General features: G+C 39.3%; 1 protein-coding gene across 1 annotated transcript in view; it reads right to left on the reverse strand.

Annotated features, from left to right (window-relative positions):
• Window positions 1-5,063, reverse strand: part of DTHD1 (death domain containing 1) — a 43,808-nt gene extending 38,745 nt beyond the window's left edge. The window contains exon 1 of the mRNA XM_073343200.2: window positions 4,781-5,063. Within this exon, the coding sequence (XP_073199301.2) occupies window positions 4,781-5,063 (283 nt within the window). The remainder of the gene's footprint in view (window positions 1-4,780) is intronic.
• Window positions 5,064-21,987: the final 16,924 nt, after the last annotated feature.

The following is a 21,987-nucleotide window of genomic DNA, read 5'->3' on the forward strand; positions in this document are numbered from 1 at the left end:
ACTACAAAGACCAAAGGCACTCACACTAGGCTACCAGCTCCTCAATCAACATCTCTCGGATGGAGACCCTCTTCTCTCTTCCTTCTATCTGGGGTTTTTCCAAGCTGCACAGTTCTCTGCCCACACTGTGATATTCCCATGAAGCCAGACTGCCTAAATAGGACATTGTCTGCATTTTGCTTTCTCTCCAGAGGCTATGAACAGTGTTTCCCTCAGTTACAAGTTACCACACAGCTCTTTCTAAGCAAGCACATTTATTCTGAAAGTGAAAGATTTACAGATAAAACAAATTTAAAACAATAAAAGAACCTACATGCATGTTAAAAAGCTTATCATACCACCTGAAGTCTCAAGTTCTGGTGTCAATCCTTCAAAACTCATAACTGGGTCTACCCTGTGATTAGAAGTTCATAACTTTCTCAGATTCAGAATCAGAACAACCATGAATAGTTCAGTCTTTCCTTTACACAGTTTGGGCCTTTCTGGCTTCATGTATGAGGTGATCAGCAGACAATGGCCCATTCCTCAGGACATAGTTTCAAAAGGCTGGGTTTTGGTTTATTGGATTTTTTTTTGGCATAACTGGGGTAAGGGATTTGCATTCAACTCCTATTAGGTATTCCTCAGTTAAACCTTGGGCCTTAGATCTTGGCCTCATATACAAGACAGTCAGTAGACAATGGCCCACTCCTCAGGACATAGCTTCAAAGGGCTGGGTATTTTTGCATAACCAGAGGTGAGGAATTTGCATTCACCTCCCATTAGGAATTCACCAGGAAAACCACTTAACACTTTTTGTCCCAGAAGTACATTCTCAGGCACATTGAACAATATAGTCTTTTGAACCCTCGGGTCTCACATCTGTCACAGCTCCATCCGTCGAGAGATTACATACTATCCCAGCCCACAATAATACAAAAACCATGCATGTAACACAATGGATTCCAAAGATACATAAACTTAATTCAGTAAGGCCTCCCAAGCATATGACAGGAAATTGCCATATCTGTCACAATGTGACCTTATAAGAAAAATGGATTATTTTATTTTCCTGATTTGTCTTGTCTTATGCCCTTTCCTGGAAATTCTTGCAAAGAAAAACGTTCAAGGATTTTAGATGTATTACTTTTACAGCAACCCTCAAGCCTTTTGCTGTCAACTCTGTAGCAATTGGAGAGTTTTGGAACTGTCTCTCTTCATTTATTAGATGCATTACAAATCTCTGGGAGCATTTCTCAGCATATTTCTGTTCAGTACTGTGTGATACTCACAGGCTTGTTTTTGAGGTTAAATCCAGTGCAAGTCAAAACAAATAAAAAAGTGATAGAGATGAAACACCATATGCAACACTTACCACTTGCAAAAGATTGAGAGAGAGGGGGGAAAGGACACCAAATAGGGTGATTCTCTTCTGAATAGAATCCAATGACTCACTTTCACTGCTCCTTCTTTCACACCTAATGAGGAAGCTGTCTAGATTAATCAATACCTTATTGTTTTCTACATGGAAAAATAATTGTATTATATGATAATGTTATTGGTGTGATGCGATAGATTAGATGGGCCTTTTCTTTCAGTCCTAGTTTTCAGAGGCTTATATAAATCTGTCTCCAAAAATTACATTTTCAAGAAAGTTTTTTATATTTGTCCTCAGCCAAGGAATTAACATTTGAAAGATCCAAAGAAAACATATTTAATGGTTGTTCAATTACCAGAGTATGAAAAGTATATATTTTTTTATTTCTGAAGTTTGAAAAAATGCATCTGCACAATTTTTTTCCATCTAGCAACTGTAAACTGCCTTGGATCTGAGATTTCAAACTTCAAAAAAAATGTAGATTTCAATAAAGAATGAATGATTTCATAATGTGAAAAAAATGGTTGAAGAATAAAGAAATGAAGAGAGTGGATATAGCATGATTTGCATGCACCCTTACTGGCTTAAGTATGTGCCATTATAGGGCTAAATTGTGCATGTTGTTTACTAATGTAAAGCTGAGTAAATCTGAATTTTACTAATGTAAAAATTCCACTGTCTTCATTAGAAATGCTTTGCATTTACAGATTTACTAGAAGAATTTGGTGCGTGGTTTGTACCGTAAATATAATTGATTCAAGATATCTTACCTTATGGACCAGCTAGCATATACTTGGTAAGGTAACAAAGGGAATCCCAAAATGTCCCTATACCATTCTGGCCTTAAAGAGGGCTTCATTTAGAATAAAGTCCTATTCTCCTGTACCTGTCCCTACTTCATTATCTACACCAGCTATTTCCAGCCCACCACCACACTAGCAGTCAGAGGCGCAACTGATTCCTAACCCAATGCTCTTCCAATATCTGCAACTCAGCCAATATGTAAAGGTCATGTATTCTGTCCATTTACAACAAAAAAAGTGGTTTTATTTATATGTATTTTGATTTGTAATGTGTCTAGTCTTAGAGCTCTATGCACTTCTACCGGATGTAAAAAAATCAGTTCATACCATAACTCACAACAATTAAAAATTAATACTGAGAAAAGGATCCTCCACTAACTTAATTATCAGTTTGGGGGCAATCATTCTGAGAATATCCCAATGGTCATCTCAGGAACGTGATATGGGAGTAGCTCAAGTGTGGTTTCAAGATGCCCGACTAGGGTAAAAATTCCTATTGTTTTACCAATCCTTTGAGGTAAAACCGAATAAGAAAGGCAGAGGGGGATGTGCTCCATTCCTTCCTCTATTTGTCCAATACTTTCTCAACCCTCAGAGTAGATTTCAAAAAAAGCACCTGAACTGCTAAGGTTTAGTGGGTGTATTCCTCTCCCTCACCCACTTGTGAAAATTGCCGCCAACGTGTAATTAAATTATGGGATTTTTTTAAAATTTAAATTAATCATAATCTCTCTCACACATCAGATACATGTATATGGATGCACCTAGTGCCATCTGTGGGGGAGTCTACATTTTGGATCCTAACTGTATGGAGAGAGGGATTCCAGAATGGATGGATGGACTAAGGGGCTATGAGGAAGATCAGTTTCCAGTTGCATCTGAGATCCACTTGGTGTAACAGAGAAGGGGAGCAGTAGCTGGACACAAACTGGCTTCAGGGGTTTAAGCAAACAGTTAATACTGCTTATATCACCTGACAAGGCTTGCAAAACCTATTGAGCAATCTTAAAACTATTTAAGTGACCAAACTGTTACCTAATACTATAAGTAGGATCCAGAGCATAAGACTATTACAAAAACATCACCATGGTTGCCCACTACAGCAGAAACTATTTGCCTGCATCTAGGCGGTTTCAATTTGTGTGTTATTTACTAAATAAAGTTGCAGCCATTAAGCCATTTCACCTTAAATTTGTCTCATATTTTCCTTACAGCCTACACACCAATTTATGTACAGCGAACATGCATATTAAGGCTTTAAAGCTGACACTAGATACAGTAATACAAAATATTGTTACAGATGCTATGGATATTACATGTAAACTCCAGTTATGCAAACCCCCATTACCTGAAATTTGGAAATAAAAATGTAGGTTTTTATTTGGAATTTTCAGTTTTCCCCAGTTCCATTTTTTCCATATATTCTTGAGCCATTCTGAAAACTGAGGTTTGCCTATCCTATGTACCTTTGAATTTCCTGACCTGTATGTGTTTAAAAGCTGAACCACATCACTGCATAGTAATTTTAGACTATTCACCAACATTGTGTTAAAAGAGCCTTTCCGCACGTTGTTCCAATGTTAACCTTGAAATTTCCTGCTGTGCATTTTTTAAAAGCATGTGATCACTTTAAGGACTGTACTTTCCTTGTTTTTCTGACCTGAGATAACCCAGTTTCAGAATACAGTGGCAGTCTATGTTTAAGTGTCTCCTAACTTCTTTACTAACTCGTTATTTTATATGAAAGAGAGAGACTATGGAAAAGAATTTTTTTGGAAAAAGAGAATCAGAGAGTTCTGAATGAATGAAAAGTAGCTAATACAGATCAGATATACATAGTTGGGAAAACCAAATTGCAAGCAGGTCTTTTCTCACTAGAAAGCTCTTGTATGATCTTGGATATCTTACGAAAACCATAGAGTTAAGACTCATAAGTACGGGCATAGCTGAAGATCTGAGTCAGGAAATTGTATCTCTGTCTCTTAATCCTGGTGTGCTAAACTAAAATATTATTAAATGCAGAGATTGTATTTTTCTGCTATATTTTGCTAAATATTCTTGATGTGGTGGGATTTGGGGGAAATTTTTGGTTTGCAAAAGCATGCTATCCTTTGTTCAGGATACTATTTTTAATGTGAATCCCACATGAAAGCACATAATTGACCCATTAAATGTAAATTTATGTAATTAAATACTATTAGCAGACCAGTTTAACAGTACATTAAGAAGGGGAAAATCTAGAGTAATTTAGTTTCCTCAGGAAAGACTGGAGGAAGACTTTCTGGTTTGCTTGAGCTATGCAGGATCAGAGGGCAGAAGAGCCAAGAATTGGCCCTTACTTGTTTATTTTTATACAAATAATAATACAAAACAATATAGATAAGGAAACTTTATATTCATTCAGTTTAATTCATTATTCTACATGGAAACCTTTTTTAAATCACTATCTCTTCAGAAAAATACATGGAGAGAATAAAAAGTAAAATATATTCTACTGAAAGAACAAATATTGAAGTTCCAATTAATGTAAAATGTGACTTCACATGAGCATCAGAGGGCAAAATTTGCCTTACTATATATTAAATAAATTCTCTTTATGGTTAAACTCATCTTTACTTGCCTTGACTTGAAACCAATTGCTTGTGTTTGTTTTGAAGAGTATTCAATAGCTGGCAGGTGTCTTGTAGGATCTCTGTATTGTGTTGTAGCTGTTGGCTGAGGGAACTGCTGAGTTCTTGCATGAGAAAGATCAATCTAGGCATATGCTCCGCTGTATCTTCATTATCTTGAAGGTCACCCTTTAGCAGTGTTTCTCTTGTCATTAGGTTTAGATGCCAAATCTGTTCCAGTACTTGACTTGATTTATCTGTACCAGGTGTTATCTTACATTCAGCTACTTCCATTTTTAAATATAAAAATATTATTGTAACTTCTCACATTCAGAACACTTCCAAAATATTGTAGCTTCAGTTTGTAACTTAATTAGGGCATAAGAAAAATGTTGCATCGTAGTCCTACTGAAAAATCAAGTACCTAGCTCTGAAACTCTGAGCTTGATGTTGACTATTAAAAAGTTACTAGGTGACAAAAAGGAGTGGCTTTCCAGGAACTAAAAGGACTACTGTACAAAGAGATGTCAGTGTGTACCAAACTGATTTCAGAACATAAATGTGGCAAGATTACATTACTGGAGTATACAGCAGTGCTGTGATTTTCAAGGGATCTGAGCACCTGCATTTCAATAAAACTAGTTCAGTAAAATAAATAAAAAATAGTTCAATAAAAATGGTCAACCCCTCTGAAAGTCAGACCATAAATTTCTGTTTGTGATTTTTGCAGTGTAGAATGTGGATAGCATACCTCAATGAGTGACCCGAAGCTCTTGAGAACAAACTGGCATTAACAACTACAAAGAGTCCTTAGGCATGCCAGTTTATAAATTTCAGGTGAATCCATTTAATTTATAATTGTGTTTTATCAGTTGGTGGGATGAAGTATATGCCACCCAGGCCCCGAATGCAGACCTGTGAGGTCAATTATGTTATTTACTGCACCTGCAGGGAGAGCCAGGCTTAGCTGAACATGAAGCCTAGCTGGGCAGGCCCAGGCTGGGTTATTATAAAGATAGGAAGTTTGTAGTAAAAGAGGGGTGTAGATAGAGAGGGAGTCTGCAGTTACTCTCTGGGAACAGAGAGGAAGAAACAGAAATGGAAACCTGAGGATTCTGAGCCTGAAAGAAGGGTCATCTCAGAGAAGCTGTGGGGAAGAAAGGCTGGGTAGGAAGAAGCCCAGGGAAACAGTAGCAAGTGTGCAGGCCTTGGCTGGTTATAGGTTGCTGGGTTTGGACCCAGTGTAGAGACACTCAAAGCCCTGAGCCAAGAGGGTAAACAGACAGTGGGGCCCAGAGTTGGGGCTGAAGACCTGTTTTAAGGGCTTTAGATTGTGATGTGTGGAACTCTGTTATGCTGGAAGAGGAGGTCTACCTACATAGTGACCTAGCTAGAGGGATAACTCATGAAGAAAGAGTGAGGGATCATGTGTTGGTAACTGACAGAAGGGGGTGCCAGATGGGGCAATAGCTAATCCCATACCCAGACGTGAGTAGGTGCTCCTGCAAGAAGTGAATCTTTTAAAGTTGGCGATATTGTAAAGATGTTCTGGGGTCTAAATAGCCACACATCTGGTAACAGTACTGAGTTTGAAATATATACTTAATGGCTAAAAAGATCTGCAAACACACTTTTCTAATGGCAGTGAACATGTAAGAAAGTGTGGCTTTGTATCTATCATGCAGTGAAATGCTTTATTTTAGTTGAAAAGGTAAAGAAAAAGCACTAGAAATTCAAGTAACTGAATTACTAACATCTAAAGCTTCATGTAAAACCTGAGTAACAGTAGTGTGAAACCTAGGGTAGACCTTTTATTTTAACTAATACCAAGCCATGAAGAGTCAACTATGTCTCTTCCACAGGGGAAAACTGTCCTTATGAGAACTTATGCACAGATGATAGGAGAGCTGAGCAGTGCTGGTGACACTTGAGTCCTCCTGCTGAAGCAGAGCAGGACGGCTGACAGTAGGTAATTCTGCTGGGGGGTGGGGGGCGTATGCTGCTGCTCCTTCAAAGAAAAAGGCAGGCTAGGCCTCTACTAATGTGTGCTGCAGAAAACCAGTCCTGGTGGGTATGTTTTTAGGTGGTTAGCCTGAGCATCTGCCCATGCCATCCTAGGTACAGTGCTGTCTTTAGCATGCTAGTTCAAGGAGAGCTAGTGCAGGTAGTCTACCAGAGCTGGAAATCACGCCTCCCAAATGTAGATGTACCCTAGAGGTTCTAATCCAAAGCGTACTGAAGTCAATGAAAAGATTCCTGTTGACTGCGGTGGCTGAAACCCTGGCCTCCCTGAAATCAATGGCAAAACTTCTACTGACTTTAATGGGGCCAGGACTTCACCCAATGAGATTTAGATCCAGACCTACCCGAATGGTAGTGGACAATACCCCTAAAATAGCAGATTGCTCTTTTTCAAAATCATGGAGTTGGCCACCACTGTAATCCTTGGTTCTCCCTTAACAGTAGATTAGAATCCTGCTATGATGTTGAAGGGGAAAGAGGGGCTTTAATCCCCATTAGCACAGCATACGATAGTGCTGGGTTTGACCCAAAATGTATACTAAAGACTCATCAAGTGTGTCTTATGCAGTCATTCTGTATAGTTTTCCTTGTAGGGCCTGCTATTAATACAATTAACATAGCTCCAATTGTGGTTTGTTTTTTTTGTAAATACAATTTCAGTATAAAAGTGAAGGGAAATTTCACATGGGGTATTGTGTAGTTTGAAGATGTCAATCACCATGTGAATGCTAAGAATTACTATTAAATGTGAAGTTGTCTTAATCAAATTGAAAGGATTGGCTATAATGTAAAACTGAAAACAGCAGTGATACTACATTGAAAAGGAAAGCTAAAGAAATCATAATTTGCTTGATTAGGCTGACAAATGTAACACTAACGTTCAGAAAGATGTAAGGAAGTCATTAACCCATTAGAAATTCGGATTATCCTGGGCTAGTTAATAGCTGTACTTTCAGTGGGAGGAGTTTGATTGGGAGAGCAAGGAACAGTTTCTATGATAGTCATACAATGTTATGTAGATCAGTCATATTTTGTTAGACTAGAAGTGAATGATTTCCTCTTCCAAGACAAAATTTTAGGAGGTATAAGGAACAGACTGAGAAATCATACCACTGATCTACATAATAGCATTGCATTCTGTCATCCATGCTACTGGGCCAGATTCTCAAGGGTGGAAATCGATGTAGCTTCCTAGATTTCAATTGAGTAATACCAGGTTACATCAGGTAAGGATCTGGGTTAACTTCTCCAAAATATGTTGCTTAATTAGTGGGTGTTCAAATATGACTGAAGAGAATAGCCATTACTTTTTTATGTAAAAAGAATCAGGGGCGCTGGAACAAATTTTATAGAGGGGGTGCTGATGATAAAAACCATGTATTTGGTGTCTGTTATTACAACTTTAAGCCAGGGGTGCAGGAGCACCCCTATTTCTAGCATTGCTGAAAAGAGTAGATGAATTTAAACTCAAATTTTCTTTCAAAACTTGTATAATGAAGCATAGTTAATTAACCTGATACTAGAATAAACTCTGCTGAATGTAGGAGATCTTATTAGAATCCTGTGATCTATCATATCCCTCAGAAAGGACAGTGTTATACATACAAGTTCTTCCAGAAGGTGGAGGCTCTGAGATACCTAATGTCTATTTTCCTGATTTGTCAAAGAATTATACACCCAACTACTGTTTGCATTAATGCATGCTACCTTCATGAATTCCCTATGCATATTTGGGAGAATACATTAGTTAACTTAGAAAACACATTTATCTAAAACCTGTTCAATAATGCAAGGTGAAACAATTTGTTTTTCCAATATGTGGTTGAATGAATAAATAATATTATACCTTGGAATTGAAAGTTATATTGGCTCTCTCTGTAATCTTGAATACAATATGGAAATAAGGAGACCTTTGTGAAAATGTGACTTCATGGTTGAAAGGTCCATAATCGGAAAGTTCTCTCTAGAAATTTATCATTATATATTATAGGAACAGTTAAGGAAGTTACATGCTTATTACTATGCTTTTTGTCCCTTAGAGCACAAGGAAATTACAACTTTCTTGTTGGACATCTGAATTCGAACACTAGATTGCTGTTGAAAAATATCTCCTGCATGAAGATGAAGGAGCAATGTTTTCAAATGTAAGTCAGCTTTCACAGCTTGTTTACAATGCAACAGTAGTTGCTATGCTACAGCAAGATCTATACAGGCTGTACGATAGGCAGTTTTAAAGAATTTGTTGTATTTAGGTATTTATGTAACACAAGCACAGTTTCCTTTTAAACTAAAATAGCCTCATGCCCAATTAATTTCAGCGGATGAATTATATCTGTGGCAGATTGTTCCTTGTGATACTGTACTTGTGCCAGAATAATTCCTTGTTTGAAGAGATACAAATAATGAAGAATGACACATTTAAGACTTACAGGATGTTCTTATGGAGGGGAGAGATTTAAGATTTGTAAAATAATCCTGTACTATACTAGCAAGGTTTGGACTAGATGACTACACACTTTGGGGCTTGAACTTATTTAAATGTTTATACAGTGCCTGTTATACATATACAAACTGTTTTTGGACTTTAGGTGCTACCACAATATAAATAATACATGATGGTGTCGTAGGGCCAGACTCAGCCCTCTTATTCTTGCCAAGTATTATCTTACTGCAGCAGTAGTAGTCTGACTTCTATATGTGGGTAGTTCCTTACTCCTGAGCTACTCCATGTGAGTAACAGTAGCAAGATCTGACCCTTAGTAAGTCTTTTTCCCTTGCAAGGAAGAGTGATAAAACTTAAATTCGCCCTCAGATTAACAGCAGTGAGAAGGAGAAATCACTTTAAATGGTTATTTCCTTCAAAACTATAGGAAGAAAAAGCTGGTTTCTGCATTGCTTAACCCCCTGAAATGTTTTGCAGAGATCCAAAAACCATAGACATAGCAAACAGACACCTTAACACGGTGCCTCTTTTATGTTGAAGAAATTACTTCATCACAGCAATATAAGGGACTAGCAAGGCCATATTTGAAATGTTCTGAGCAATTGTAGTCCAGTATTAAAATAAATATCACTGAAATGAATAAAACTGTAAAACTGAAACAGGAGGATAAAGTAGATATTACAGAAACTAGGTCTGTGATCTCTGGAGAAGTGGAGTTTAAGGGGAACTTTGAGATACAACATTCTGAAGGAAATAACATTGAATAGACTATTTGAGATTTTCAGATACAAGAAAGGGGAAATTGTATCAAGCTAATTTTAAAAACAGCCTTTTACTAAAGGAATGTAAAGAACTTCATGCACGGAGCCTGTTCCTCAAATCGGAGAAATGTAAGTCTGGAAAGGATCTTGAGAGGTCAAGTCCAGCACACTGTGCTGAGGCAGAACCAAGTAAATCTAGACCAGGGGTCTCAAACTCAAATGACCAAGAGGGCCACATGAGGACTAGTACATTAGCCCGTGGGCCACACCATTGATCCCACCCCAGGGGGTGCTTGGGGCAGGGGGCTTGGGGTCGGGGTGCAGAAGGAGTGTGGGGTGCAGCAGGGGGCTCGGGGCTGGGGGTCGGGGTGCAGGAGGGATTCGGGGGGTGGGTCTGGCCCAGCGTGCACCGGAGACATAGCCAATATGCCCTATATTTGCATCTCAAATGTTTGTTCCTTAGATAACACCTACAAGGTAGCTTACATCCAGTCTAGCCTGCCTATTGTGAATGGACCATTCAAGCTGGATGGCCTATTAGAGACACTTAGCTCTCATAATGGGCCACTGAAGAGACCCAGATGGCTCTTCCTGAGGATGCTTAAGCCTCCAAAGGGCCAGCGGCTACCCCCTGTGGGAGTCATCAAGCCATGTAAGAACATGAGACCCTGGATTCCATCTTGTGCCAGTAACTTTCCACAAAATGGGTTGTGAGCTTGTTTTGAAACAGAAAATTTCCAGGCACATGGCAAAGGATATAAAAGACCCTGAAATGGCTCAATGTTGCCTTTTTCCTGCCCTGATTCTTTGGATTGTGGATTTACAACTAAAAGGAGTATATTGGACTGAGGAGCTTCCGATCCCTTGGAAATTACCAGAGAGACTTTACAAACCAGCAGTCTATAACCTCACTTTTACAAACCTGATTAAAAAACATTGCCATTATTGTATTATGATTTATTAACAACTTAAACATTTTTTATTAATAAACCTTTAGATTTTACTTACTAAAGGATTGGCAGCAGTGTGATTATTGGGTAAGAGCTGAGTTATATATTGACCTGGCTGTGTGGCTGATCTCTTGAGATTAGAAGGCCCCTAAATGTAGTGAAATAAATTTTCACTAAACAACTCATCATACAGTCCAATGTCTGAGTGGTGAGATAAGGGCTGGAATGCCTAAAGAGACTGCATCTCTGACTTCTTGTTAACCAGTTTTGTTACTGGCTTGGTATATCTAATGATAGAATAACCACCAGTATGTGGTAAGTCTACCCTATTTCTCAACAGTTTGTCATGAATCTGGTATTCTCATATGTGACCCACTGAAGCATGGTGAGAGCTGCCTTCTCCCTCTCTCTCCTCTGCCACCCACCCCCTGCTAGGCCCTGGAGTTCTTATAGTGTGTTGAGGGGGCATCAAAGAAAAAGGTTGAAAACCCCTCTCAAGGTTCCTCCCCCACTCTGAACTCTAGGGTACAGATGTGGGGACCTGCATGAAAAACCTCCTAAGCTTATCTTTACCAGCTTAGGTCAAAACTTCCCCAAGGTACAAAATATTCCCCCCGTTGTCCTTGGACTGGCCGCTACCACCACCAAACTAATACTGGTTACTGGGGAAGAGCTGTTTGGACGCGTCCTTCCCCCCAAAATACTTCCCAAAACCTTGCACCCCACTTCCTGGACAAGGTTTGGTAAAAAGCCTCACCAATTTGCATAGGTGACTACAGACCCAGACCCTTGGATCTTAAGAACAATGAACAAATCCTCCCAACACTTGCACCCCCCCTTTCCTAGGAAATGTTGGATAAAAAGCCTCACCAATTTGCATAGGTGACCACAGACCCAAACCCTTGGATCTGAGAACAATGAAAAAGCATTCAGTTTTTTACAAGAAGACTTTTAAGAAAAAATAGAAGTAAATAGAAATAAAGAAATCCCCCCTGTAAAATCAGGATGGTAGATATCTTACAGGGTAATTAGATTCAAAAACATAGAGAACCCCTCTAGGCAAAACCTTAAGCTACAAAAAAGATACACAGACAGAAATAGTTATTTTATTCAGCACAATTCTTTTCTCAGCCATTTAAAGAAATCATAATCTAACACATACCTAGCTAGATTACTTACTAAAAGTTCTAAGACTCCATTCCTGGTCTATCCCCGGCCAAGACGACTACAGACAGACACAGACCCTTTGTTTCTCTCCCTCCTCCCAGCTTTTGAAAGTATCTTGTCTCCTCATTGGTCATTTTGGTCAGGTGCCAGCGAGGTTACCTTTAGCTTCTTAACCCTTTACAGGTGAGAGGAGCTTTCCCCTGGCCAGGAGGGATTTCAAAGGGGTTTACCCTTCCCTTTATATTTATGACAGCCTCAACTGGAGTATTGTGTCCAGTTCTGGATGCTACATTTCAGGAAATGTGGACAAATAGGAGAAAGTCCAGAGAAGAGCAATAAACATGATTAAAGGTCTAGAAAACATTACCTATGAAGGAAAATTGAAAAAAAAATTGATTAATTTAGTCTGGAGAAGAGAAGACTGGGGAATGGAAGGCATGATAATTTTCAAGTATATAAAAGGTTGTTATAAGGAGGAGGGAAAAAATTTGTTCTTCTTAAGCTCTGAGGATAGGACAAGCAGCAATAGGCTTAAATTGCAGTAAGGGCAGTTTAGGTTGGAGATTTGGAAAAAACTTCCTGTCAGGGTGGTTAAGCAATGGAATAAATTGCTCAGAGATGTTGTGGAATTTCTGTCATTGGAGACTTTTAAGAGCAGTTTATACGGTCACCTGTCAGGGATGGTCTAGATCAGGGGTTGTCATAAATATAAAGGGAAGGGTAAACCCCTTTGAAATCCCTCCTGGCCAGGGGAAAGCTCCTCTCACCTGTAAAGGGTTAAGAAGCTAAAGGTAACCTCGCTGGCACCTGACCAAAATGACCAATGAGGAGACAAGATACTTTCAAAAGCTGGGAGGAGGGAGAGAAACAAAGGGTCTGTGTCTGTCTGTAGTCGTCTTGGCCGGGGATAGACCAGGAATGGAGTCTTAGAACTTTTAGTAAGTAATCTAGCTAGGTATGTGTTAGATTATGATTTCTTTAAATGGCTGAGAAAAGAATTGTGCTGAATAGAATAACTATTTCTGTCTGTGTATCTTTTTTGTAGCTTAAGGTTTTGCCTAGAGGGGTTCTCTATGTTTTTGAATCTAATTACCCTGTAAGATATCTACCATCCTGATTTTACAGGGGGGATTTCTTTATTTCTATTTACTTCTATTTTTTCTTAAAAGTCTTCTTGTAAAAAACTGAATGCTTTTTCATTGTTCTCAGATCCAAGGGTTTGGGTCTGTGGTCACCTATGCAAATTGGTGAGGCTTTTTATCCAACATTTCCCAGGAAAGGGGGGGTGCAAGTGTTGGGAGGATTGTTCATTGTTCTTAAGATCCAAGGGTCTGGGTCTGTAGTCACCTAGGCAAATTGGTGAGGCTTTTTACCAAACCTTGTCCAGGAAGTGGGGTGCAGGGTTTTGGGAAGTATTTTGCGGGGGGAAGACGCGTCCAAACAGCTCTTCCCCAGTAACCAGTATTAGTTTGGTGGTGGTAGCGGCCAGTCCAAGGACAACGGGGGGAATATTTTGTACCTTGGGGAAGTTTTGACCTAAGCTGGTAAAGATAAGCTTAGGAGGTTTTTCATGCAGGTCCCCACAACTGTACCCTAGAGTTCAGAGTGGGGGAGGAACCTTGACAGAGGCCTAATCAGCATAGAGTAGAAGAATTACTACTTGTGTCTTGCTTACAACACTCTGCTAATACATCCCAGAATATCTGTTTGGTGTGTTTTTTTTTTTGTTTTTTTGTTTTTTGGAAACAGTGTTACACTTTTGACTCATGTTTAGCTTGTGATCCTCTATGACCCCCATATCCCTTTCCACACTACTCCTTCTGAGGCAGTCATTTCCCATTTTGTATGTTGCAACTGATTGTTCTTTCCTAAGTAGAGTACTTTGCATTTGTCCTTATTTAATGTAATCCTATTTACTTCAGACCATTTGTCCAGATCATTTTGAATTTTAATCCTTCCCCCAAAGCACTTGCAACCCCTCTCAGCTTTATAAGTGTACTCTCTATGCTATTCTCTAAATCATTGATGAAGATATGGAACAAAACTAGACCCAGAACTGATCCTTGTGGGACCCCACTCGATATGCTCTTCCAGCTTGACTGTGAATCACTGATAATTAGTCTCTAGGAACAGTTTTCCAACCAGTTATTCACCAGCCTTATAGTAGCTCTATCTAGATTGTATTTCTCTAGTTTATGAGAAGGTCACGCAAGACAGTATCAAAAGCCTTACTAATGTCAAGATATACCACATCTACCACATTTCCTTCCCTCCCCCACAGGCTTGGTAACCTGTCAAAGAAAGCTATTTCGTTGGTTTGACATGATTTGCTATTGACAAATCCATGCTGACTGTTAATAAGGTAACAAGTATCTTTTAGGTGTCTGCAAATTGACTGCTTAATTATTTCCTCCATTATCTTTCTGAGTACTGAAGTTAAGATGACTGGTCTATAATTCCTCAGGTTGTCTTTATTCCCCTTTTTATAGATTGACATTATAGTTGCCCTTTTCCTCTCCCATCTTCTATGACTTTTCAAAGATAATCTCCAATGGCTCAGACATCTCCTCAGTCAGCTCGTTGAGTATTCTACAATGTAGAATGCTCTTAGATAGTATACACCAACTGAGCCCCCCCTAATGCCAAGTAAAGCAGGATGATTGACTTTCTTGTTAATACACCCCAGAATATGAGCCTTTCACAGCTGCATCACACTGATGACTCATGTTCAGTTTGTGAACCATTATAACCCCCAGATCTTTTTCAGCAATACTATTACCTAGTCAATTACTCCTCTTCTTGTAGTTGTGTATTTGGCATTTGTCTCTATTGAGTTTAATTGTGTTAATTTCAGACCAGTCCTGAAAGATCCTGAGTAACATTTCAGGGTGGATTGCACAAGAGGAAACTTATTCAGGGGCATTGCCTAGTGTGGGCAGCCCTGAAGTAGATGCAGAGGGGCGTTCTGCACCCTCTGCATGTGACAGATAGTGGGACAAGGATATGCCCATGTTGTCTTTACATGAATATAGTGGGCACTAACTAGTAATAATCATTAAAAGGGCTGTACAATAATGGGCAAGATGCCTGAGGTCCAGTTGCTAAAATAGCAGCCTCAGAAGAACAGAACTGGCCTATTCGTTACATCTGGTTTGGTGGGAGGTTTTCGTCCTGAGAGACTAGCTGTTAAAAATAATGATAAATGCTGAACAGGTACTCAGAAAATATTTTTAGTTTTAGTTATAAAATCTATTGATTTGAAAAATGTAGTCATAGGCAAGTATGGAACTGATTGTATGGTGTTTTAAACTGTAGATGGCCTCTCAGTTTTACTACAGACATCAAACACTGCTGACTCAAGCATCACCATGATACCCAGCGATGCTGTTCGATTTGAAAAATCAAAGCAGTGCAAGAATGAACACTGAAGTGGATAGGGAGTTGCTCTTTAAAATGGTAATTTTTTTTGGTATATTTCTCTATAATACATTAATTGACTTCAATGGGGCCAGGGTTTCACCCGAAGAACTTAGTTCTCCATTCCATTTTGGCAGTTTTACAGTATTGCAACTCTGATTTCTATGAATCTACACCAGTGCCAAATTGGTGCAACAGAATAGGCAATCAGCTCCTCTGTGTCTTTGTTTTCCTTTTGAAATAACATGTTTTATCTGGATATTTCTTATTCTGAATTCACCCCAAACTTAATTTTCATAAACTGTATGAGGTTTAAAGAGACCAAATATTCATCAGAGTGAATAGCAGTGTATATTCAGGTGAATATGTAAACAAACATTCATGTCAACTTGTGTCTGAGGAATTAAAAATAAATTACACCATTTTTTTTAAAATGTAGGGATCAAAATACATAGCTAGATCAAGGTACTAGCATTTAGAATACCTTAACATTAAAGCATTGCAGATCATAAAGGAAGTGGACTTTGTGCTGGTTGGATGGTAGATTACAGCATGCTAGGGAGAGACAAGATTTATGTTTATACTGCATCTTTTAAATGCAAAGTTCAGTGCTTGGTTGTAAACAAAAGCATTCTGCTGAGTTCATAGATCAATTTGTGTCTGAGTATATTTGTAAGGACTTTTCTGTCTCTGGTGTTAAAATGCTCTATGCTATATGAAAGCAATTCATAGTAGCACAATGAGACAAGCAGAGACCTTCTTATAAAGGTATTGCATAGGAATTTAAAATACCTCATCAGACCAGTAGTCCATTCAACCTACCATCCTGTATCTGACAGTGGGCAGTACTAGATGTTTCACAGGAAGCCATAAAACCCCCATAATGGGCAACTGTCCAATAATATGGCCAAAGAGGAAGCTTCTTCCTAACCCCAGGCAGTAGTCAGTTGATGCTCTGAAGTATGAGGATTTATATTCCTTTTGCATTTCTGTTCTAGCTAGTGTAATCATAGCTTATTAACTATGGTTAATATTCTGGTAGTATCAACATTGTGTTCAGTGCTATCCAAAGATGCATTTTCTGCCCCCACAAGCTTACTCTGACTTCTAGTACTCCAGTAAACTCTGCAGGGGCTGGTATGGAGCCCCATTGACATCAGTGGCTCTGAGCAGTTACAGTGGAGTTCGCAGCAGAATCTGGGCCTAAGACAAGCAACACAGTTAGAGTGAAGGAAGAAGATGAAAATCAAAATTATACTATCCTATTTGGCTTCCTACATAATACCCAGCCCTGATCTACCTGAGCACCTGTACACATACTTGTTTTATGAAATAAATATGCATCGCTGTACCCTTGCTTCCATTCCAAAGGCTAGTTTCTTTCAGGTGTCAAAAGTGGGTTTTAAGGAGGGATCAGTGGTGCAAGTGGAATCAATTTCTTACTGGTACAGGGTGGGGCAGCAGCTAATGGGGGGGCACGTAATCTCCTCACATGTCCTTCCATGAAACTCCTCCCCACCCTGCCTCCAGCCCGGGGTCCCCCCGCTCTCCCTGTCCCCTTCCCATTATTCACCCCCCCTTACTTGGGGAGGGGAAGGCTCTGCCCTCCTCCACCGTGTCGGGGACTTGTCAGATCAGATCTCCTGTTCTCACTTAAAGAAAGGCGGATAGCACCACAGTGAAACAGTCAAGCTTCTTAGTTTCCTATCTATTTAACTGGAGAGGATTGTTATTCCCATTTAGGAATGAACTTTCTTTGTTCATGTTTGGCTTTCTTAGAGTAGGTACAATATTATGTTCTTTTGGAATGGACTTATTCCTGATGGATCTCGGTTTGCCTTTTTGATGAGGTCATTGGTAATATTTTCTAGTTAAGCATGGCTGATGTTAGTGTTACTTCATTTGATTATGTAAGAGAAACGTTGGCCTTTTCTATCCAGTTATTAGTGTAGTGCTTTATTTAATTATGTCTTTAATTAAATTTTGCAATGGGATAGGGTGTGGAAGCCTGCTATAAAAGTTTTCAACTTGTCAGCACCCTTTTTTCCAAGTGCAATGTCTAAAGGCCAAATTCTGCTTGCAGCAATGCTATTGTCATCAAAAATGGAGTATAGCCCTTATTGTTGGTACTGATACCTTTAGTAGGATACAATGTGGGAGGAAAACATGACTCCTCTTAATCTGTGAGGAGAGGTAGAAGAAGAGATGAGAGGCTAGATCCTGAACTTGTCAATTGGTGTAGCTCAGCTAAATTTTCGTGGAGCTTTAGTGACTTCTGCCAGCTGAGGATCTGGTCCTAATAAGTTTGAAACTCCTCACCTGAGGATCATCAGGATTTCTTAAATGTTAGCATAACTCAATTGCAATTGGAAGCAAAAAAATTACAGTTGCTCTTTGACTAAAATGGCTTCCTTTAGTCTGTTCTGAATACACAAGACTGAAAATGGCTTACCCTCCCATCAGCAGAACAGACTTCAAACTCAACATGATTGCCTATCCCCTGCTGGGGCATCAGCCTCTCATGCTTGCCTCCAGCTCTGCTTCCCAGTTGGTCTGGGTTCTTCTCACTTAGTTCCTTTTTAGAATCTCACAGTCTTAAAGACCAGCTGCTTTAAACCCAGCCACTGCCTCTCCAGCAGCTATTCATGGGCAGAGAGTTTGTTTTAAATATGAATCTTCTAGTAAAGTATAACTGGGGGATACAGCAAACTTCCTATCTATCCTTTTGAATAGGAACATCATCCTCTGCATTCCTGAGGTTCTTCTGTGCAGGTGAAAGGGATGGGAGAGGAGGTGATGTATAATGGATTCGACCAAATACAGTCTCTCAAGAAAAAGGTCTATTATAAGGTTAATTATAAGTATTATACTTTAGAAAGTATTTCTATAAAACTGGCATTACAAGTTTCTATGTTTACTGTGTCTCAAACCTTTCTATACAAAGTTTGCTCAGTCAACAAATAAGATGGGGCTTTGTCTCTACCTGCCAGCCTTGCAGCCTCTTTGAGACCTGGAGGTCAATCTGGGTTCTTACTGGCTCATGCATCATCAGCAGTCTGTGGTTTAAAAATAAATAAATAAATAAAAATTACTAAGTCAACTGTTGCTCCTCAGTTATATCTATGCAACCCTTTATCCTTAGCATAGGTACTTGGTCACATTTAAGTAACCCTATTGCCTTCAGAGGGGTAACTCTGAGTGTAATTTAGAGACAAGGGGGGTGAGGTAATATCTTGTATTGGACCAGCTTCTGTTGGTGAGAGAGACAAGCTTTCGAGCTCATACAGAGCTCTTCTAATAAAAGATATTATCTCATCCACCTTGTGTCTGATACCCTGGCACTAACATGATGACAACAACACTGTGCAATTTAAAGACAGTTTCTTCAGTTGGTACTTGGTTAACAATTCTGCTAATGTATAAGCCAGAAGATAACCCAGTTCACTATCCCGGAGTTGTTTTAGGTCTCCAGGACCACAAGGAGGAAAAAAAAAAAAACAGTAAATACCTATCCTGGTTCTCTACTCAGGCCAATTTTGTCATTGATTTCAACAATTACATAGGTATAAAGAGGTGTAATGGGGTGGAAGTATTAGTTCTGAATACACCCAGGAAGAGATGTAGCAAGTTAGAGTCCAGTCATGGGATGGTTTGCACATCTAAGCAATGTTGGAAGGGGGTAAAACAGAGCTGCTACGTCATCCTACCCTAGAGAGATGATAATGAAGTGATGATTTTTCCCTAAAAATGTTCACTTTTATAATGGGAACCATGTTATGATATCTAGCAATCAGCTTGAACATTGTACAATTAAAAAAGTCTGAGCCAAGTAGGGGTGATGGAACATTCTCCATAATCGTCACTTAAAAAAAAATAAAATAAAACCCTGTGGTTCACTAAGAGCTCGTTTCCTAGAGGATGTTATTTTAGGTAGAAGTCATACTATAGCTTTTATAGTGCAGGGAGCTAAATTATTCACTACCTCCTTATCAGTCTTTTACAGCTCAGTGTCAACAAGTGAGTTTGAAACCCCTCCAGGGGAAGGCTGATCAGTCCCTTCTGCTCTGCCATAGATACCACATATTGTTCCTCATTTGCTTAATCTCCTTATAAAAAATGATGAGAAGCCATCGAACTAAATAACTGATGAATCCACTATAGGTTGCAGACAAGCTGATTCATGAGTGCCCACAATCTGGAGTAAATCCACGAGGGTTTTGTTTTGGTTTGTTTTTTGTTTTTTTTACTTAAAGTAGCTTGTGGCTCTTCTGAAGCACTCTTGACAGGCTCCTTTTTTGTCCAGTTGTATGAGCACTAGAATCACACACCATGTACAAACTTTTCGCAACAATCTGGAACACCATAGAGACTTCTAATTCACAGCCCTTCCCTTAATGCATGCTGGCTTTGAAGCACTAACAGATTGTAGGTTCCATGTGATGAAAACGTGTGCTCTCATGATCAAATGCTCTGTGCAATTGCACTGATCTGCTTACCATATGGAGGGGACAGGAAAAAACAAGCCCAACACGGGAAAAGAAAAGTTACTTTTCAAAACTGTAGCGTATTCATGAACATCCTCCATGCCACTGAAGGTTTCTATTTTGTTCCCTGTCAGGATGTTTTGGATCTTGTCAGAGCATGTTTTTCAGTCTGCCATGGCTCAATGTGTGACAAAGACCAAAAAGGAGAAAACGTATATAATACCTTGGGATTCATTTTTTTTAAGTGTCAGGGTCTCTCTATAACCTCCGCTGCATGACTCTGTTACTGAAAAATAATAATATTCACCAGTAAAAGAAACAGAACTCCAAATTAGTGTGAAACACAGATAATATGGGGGATTAAAATGAGGATGCTTCCAAATTGAGGGACCTGTGAGAGCCGAGCCTCAGACTGGAGGGGATAGATTCTTACTAAAGGAGGAATTTTTACAAAGGATAGTGTCAACAAGCTAAAGACAGTTGTATTCCATTCCTGCAGAATCAGTTGTCTAGCAAAGGAAAGACAGGTTGATAACGAAAGCTTCATAGATTGTAAGGCCACAAGGGACCATTGTGATAATCTATTATGGCCTCCTGTGTAACACAGGCCATGGAACTTCCCCAAAATAATTCCTAGAGCAGATCTTTTAGAAAAACATCCACTCCTGTTTTTAAAAATTCAGTGAAGGAGAATTTACTATGACCCTTGGTAAATTGTTTCACTGTATTATTATTTATTTATTAATATTACATAGCACTTCGAGGCCCCAGCTGAGATCAGGACCTATTGTGGTGTTGCACAAACACAATAAAAAGAGACAGTTTGTGTCCTTAAGAGCTTACATAGACAAGACAAAGGTGTGTGTGGGGGAAAGGAAGTATTATTAGCCCCATTTTGCAGGTAGGAAATGGAGGCATAGTAGATAAGGGGGCAGATTTTTGAAGGTATTTAGGCACAAAGATGCAGCTAGGCACCTAGTGGGATTTACAAAAGCAACCCAGGAGAGTTTGGCAACTAACCAGTTTAGGCACTGTCAAGGTTCCTTCCCCAATCTGAACTCTAGGGTACAGATGTGGGGACCTGCATGAAAACCCCTTAAGCTTATTTTTACCAGTTTAGGTTAAAACTTCCCCAAGGTACAAACTATTTTCCTTTTTTCCTTGGACTTTATTGCTGCCACCACCAAGCGTCTAACAGATATATAACTGGAAAAGAGCCCGCTTGGAAACGTCTTTCCCCCCAAAATCCTCCCCAAACCCTACACCCCCTTTCCTGGGGAAGGCTTGATAAAAATCCTCACCAATTTGCATCGGTGAACACAGACCCAAACCCTTGGGTCTTAAGAACAAGGAAAAAGCAATCAGGTTCTTAAAAGAAGAATTTTAATTGAAGAAAAAGTAAAAGAATCACCTCTGTAAAATCAGGATGGTAAATACCTTACAGAGTAATCAGATTCAAAACATAGAGAATCCCTCTAGGCAAAACCTTAACTTACAAAAAGACACAAAAACATGAATATACATTCCATTCAGCACAGCTTATTTTCTCAGCCATTTAAACAAAACAGAATCTAATGCATATCTAGCTAGATTTCTTACTAAGTTCTAAGACTCCATTCCTTTTCTGTTCCCGGCAAAAGCATCACACAGACAGAGAGAACCTTTGTTTCTCCCCGCCCCCTCCAGCTTTGAAAGTATCTTGTCTCCTCATTGATCATTTTGGTCAGGTGCCAGCAAGGTTATCCTAGCTTCTTAACCCTTTATAGGTGAAAGGGTTTTTCCTCTGGTCAGGAGGGATTTTAAAGGTGTTTACCCTTCCCTTTATATTTATGACAGACACTTTTGAAAATACCACTAGACACCTACCTGGACTTTTAGGTGTTCAAAGGAAAGGACAAAGGAAATGCAGTGGATCTAATTTGCCTCGATTTCAGTAAGGCATTTGATACAGTTCCACATGGGGAATTATTAGCT

The sequence above is a fragment of the Lepidochelys kempii genome, chromosome 4 (genome assembly GCF_965140285.1).
Source record: "Lepidochelys kempii isolate rLepKem1 chromosome 4, rLepKem1.hap1, whole genome shotgun sequence".
In the NCBI taxonomy this organism is placed as follows: domain Eukaryota; kingdom Metazoa; phylum Chordata; order Testudines; family Cheloniidae; genus Lepidochelys; species Lepidochelys kempii.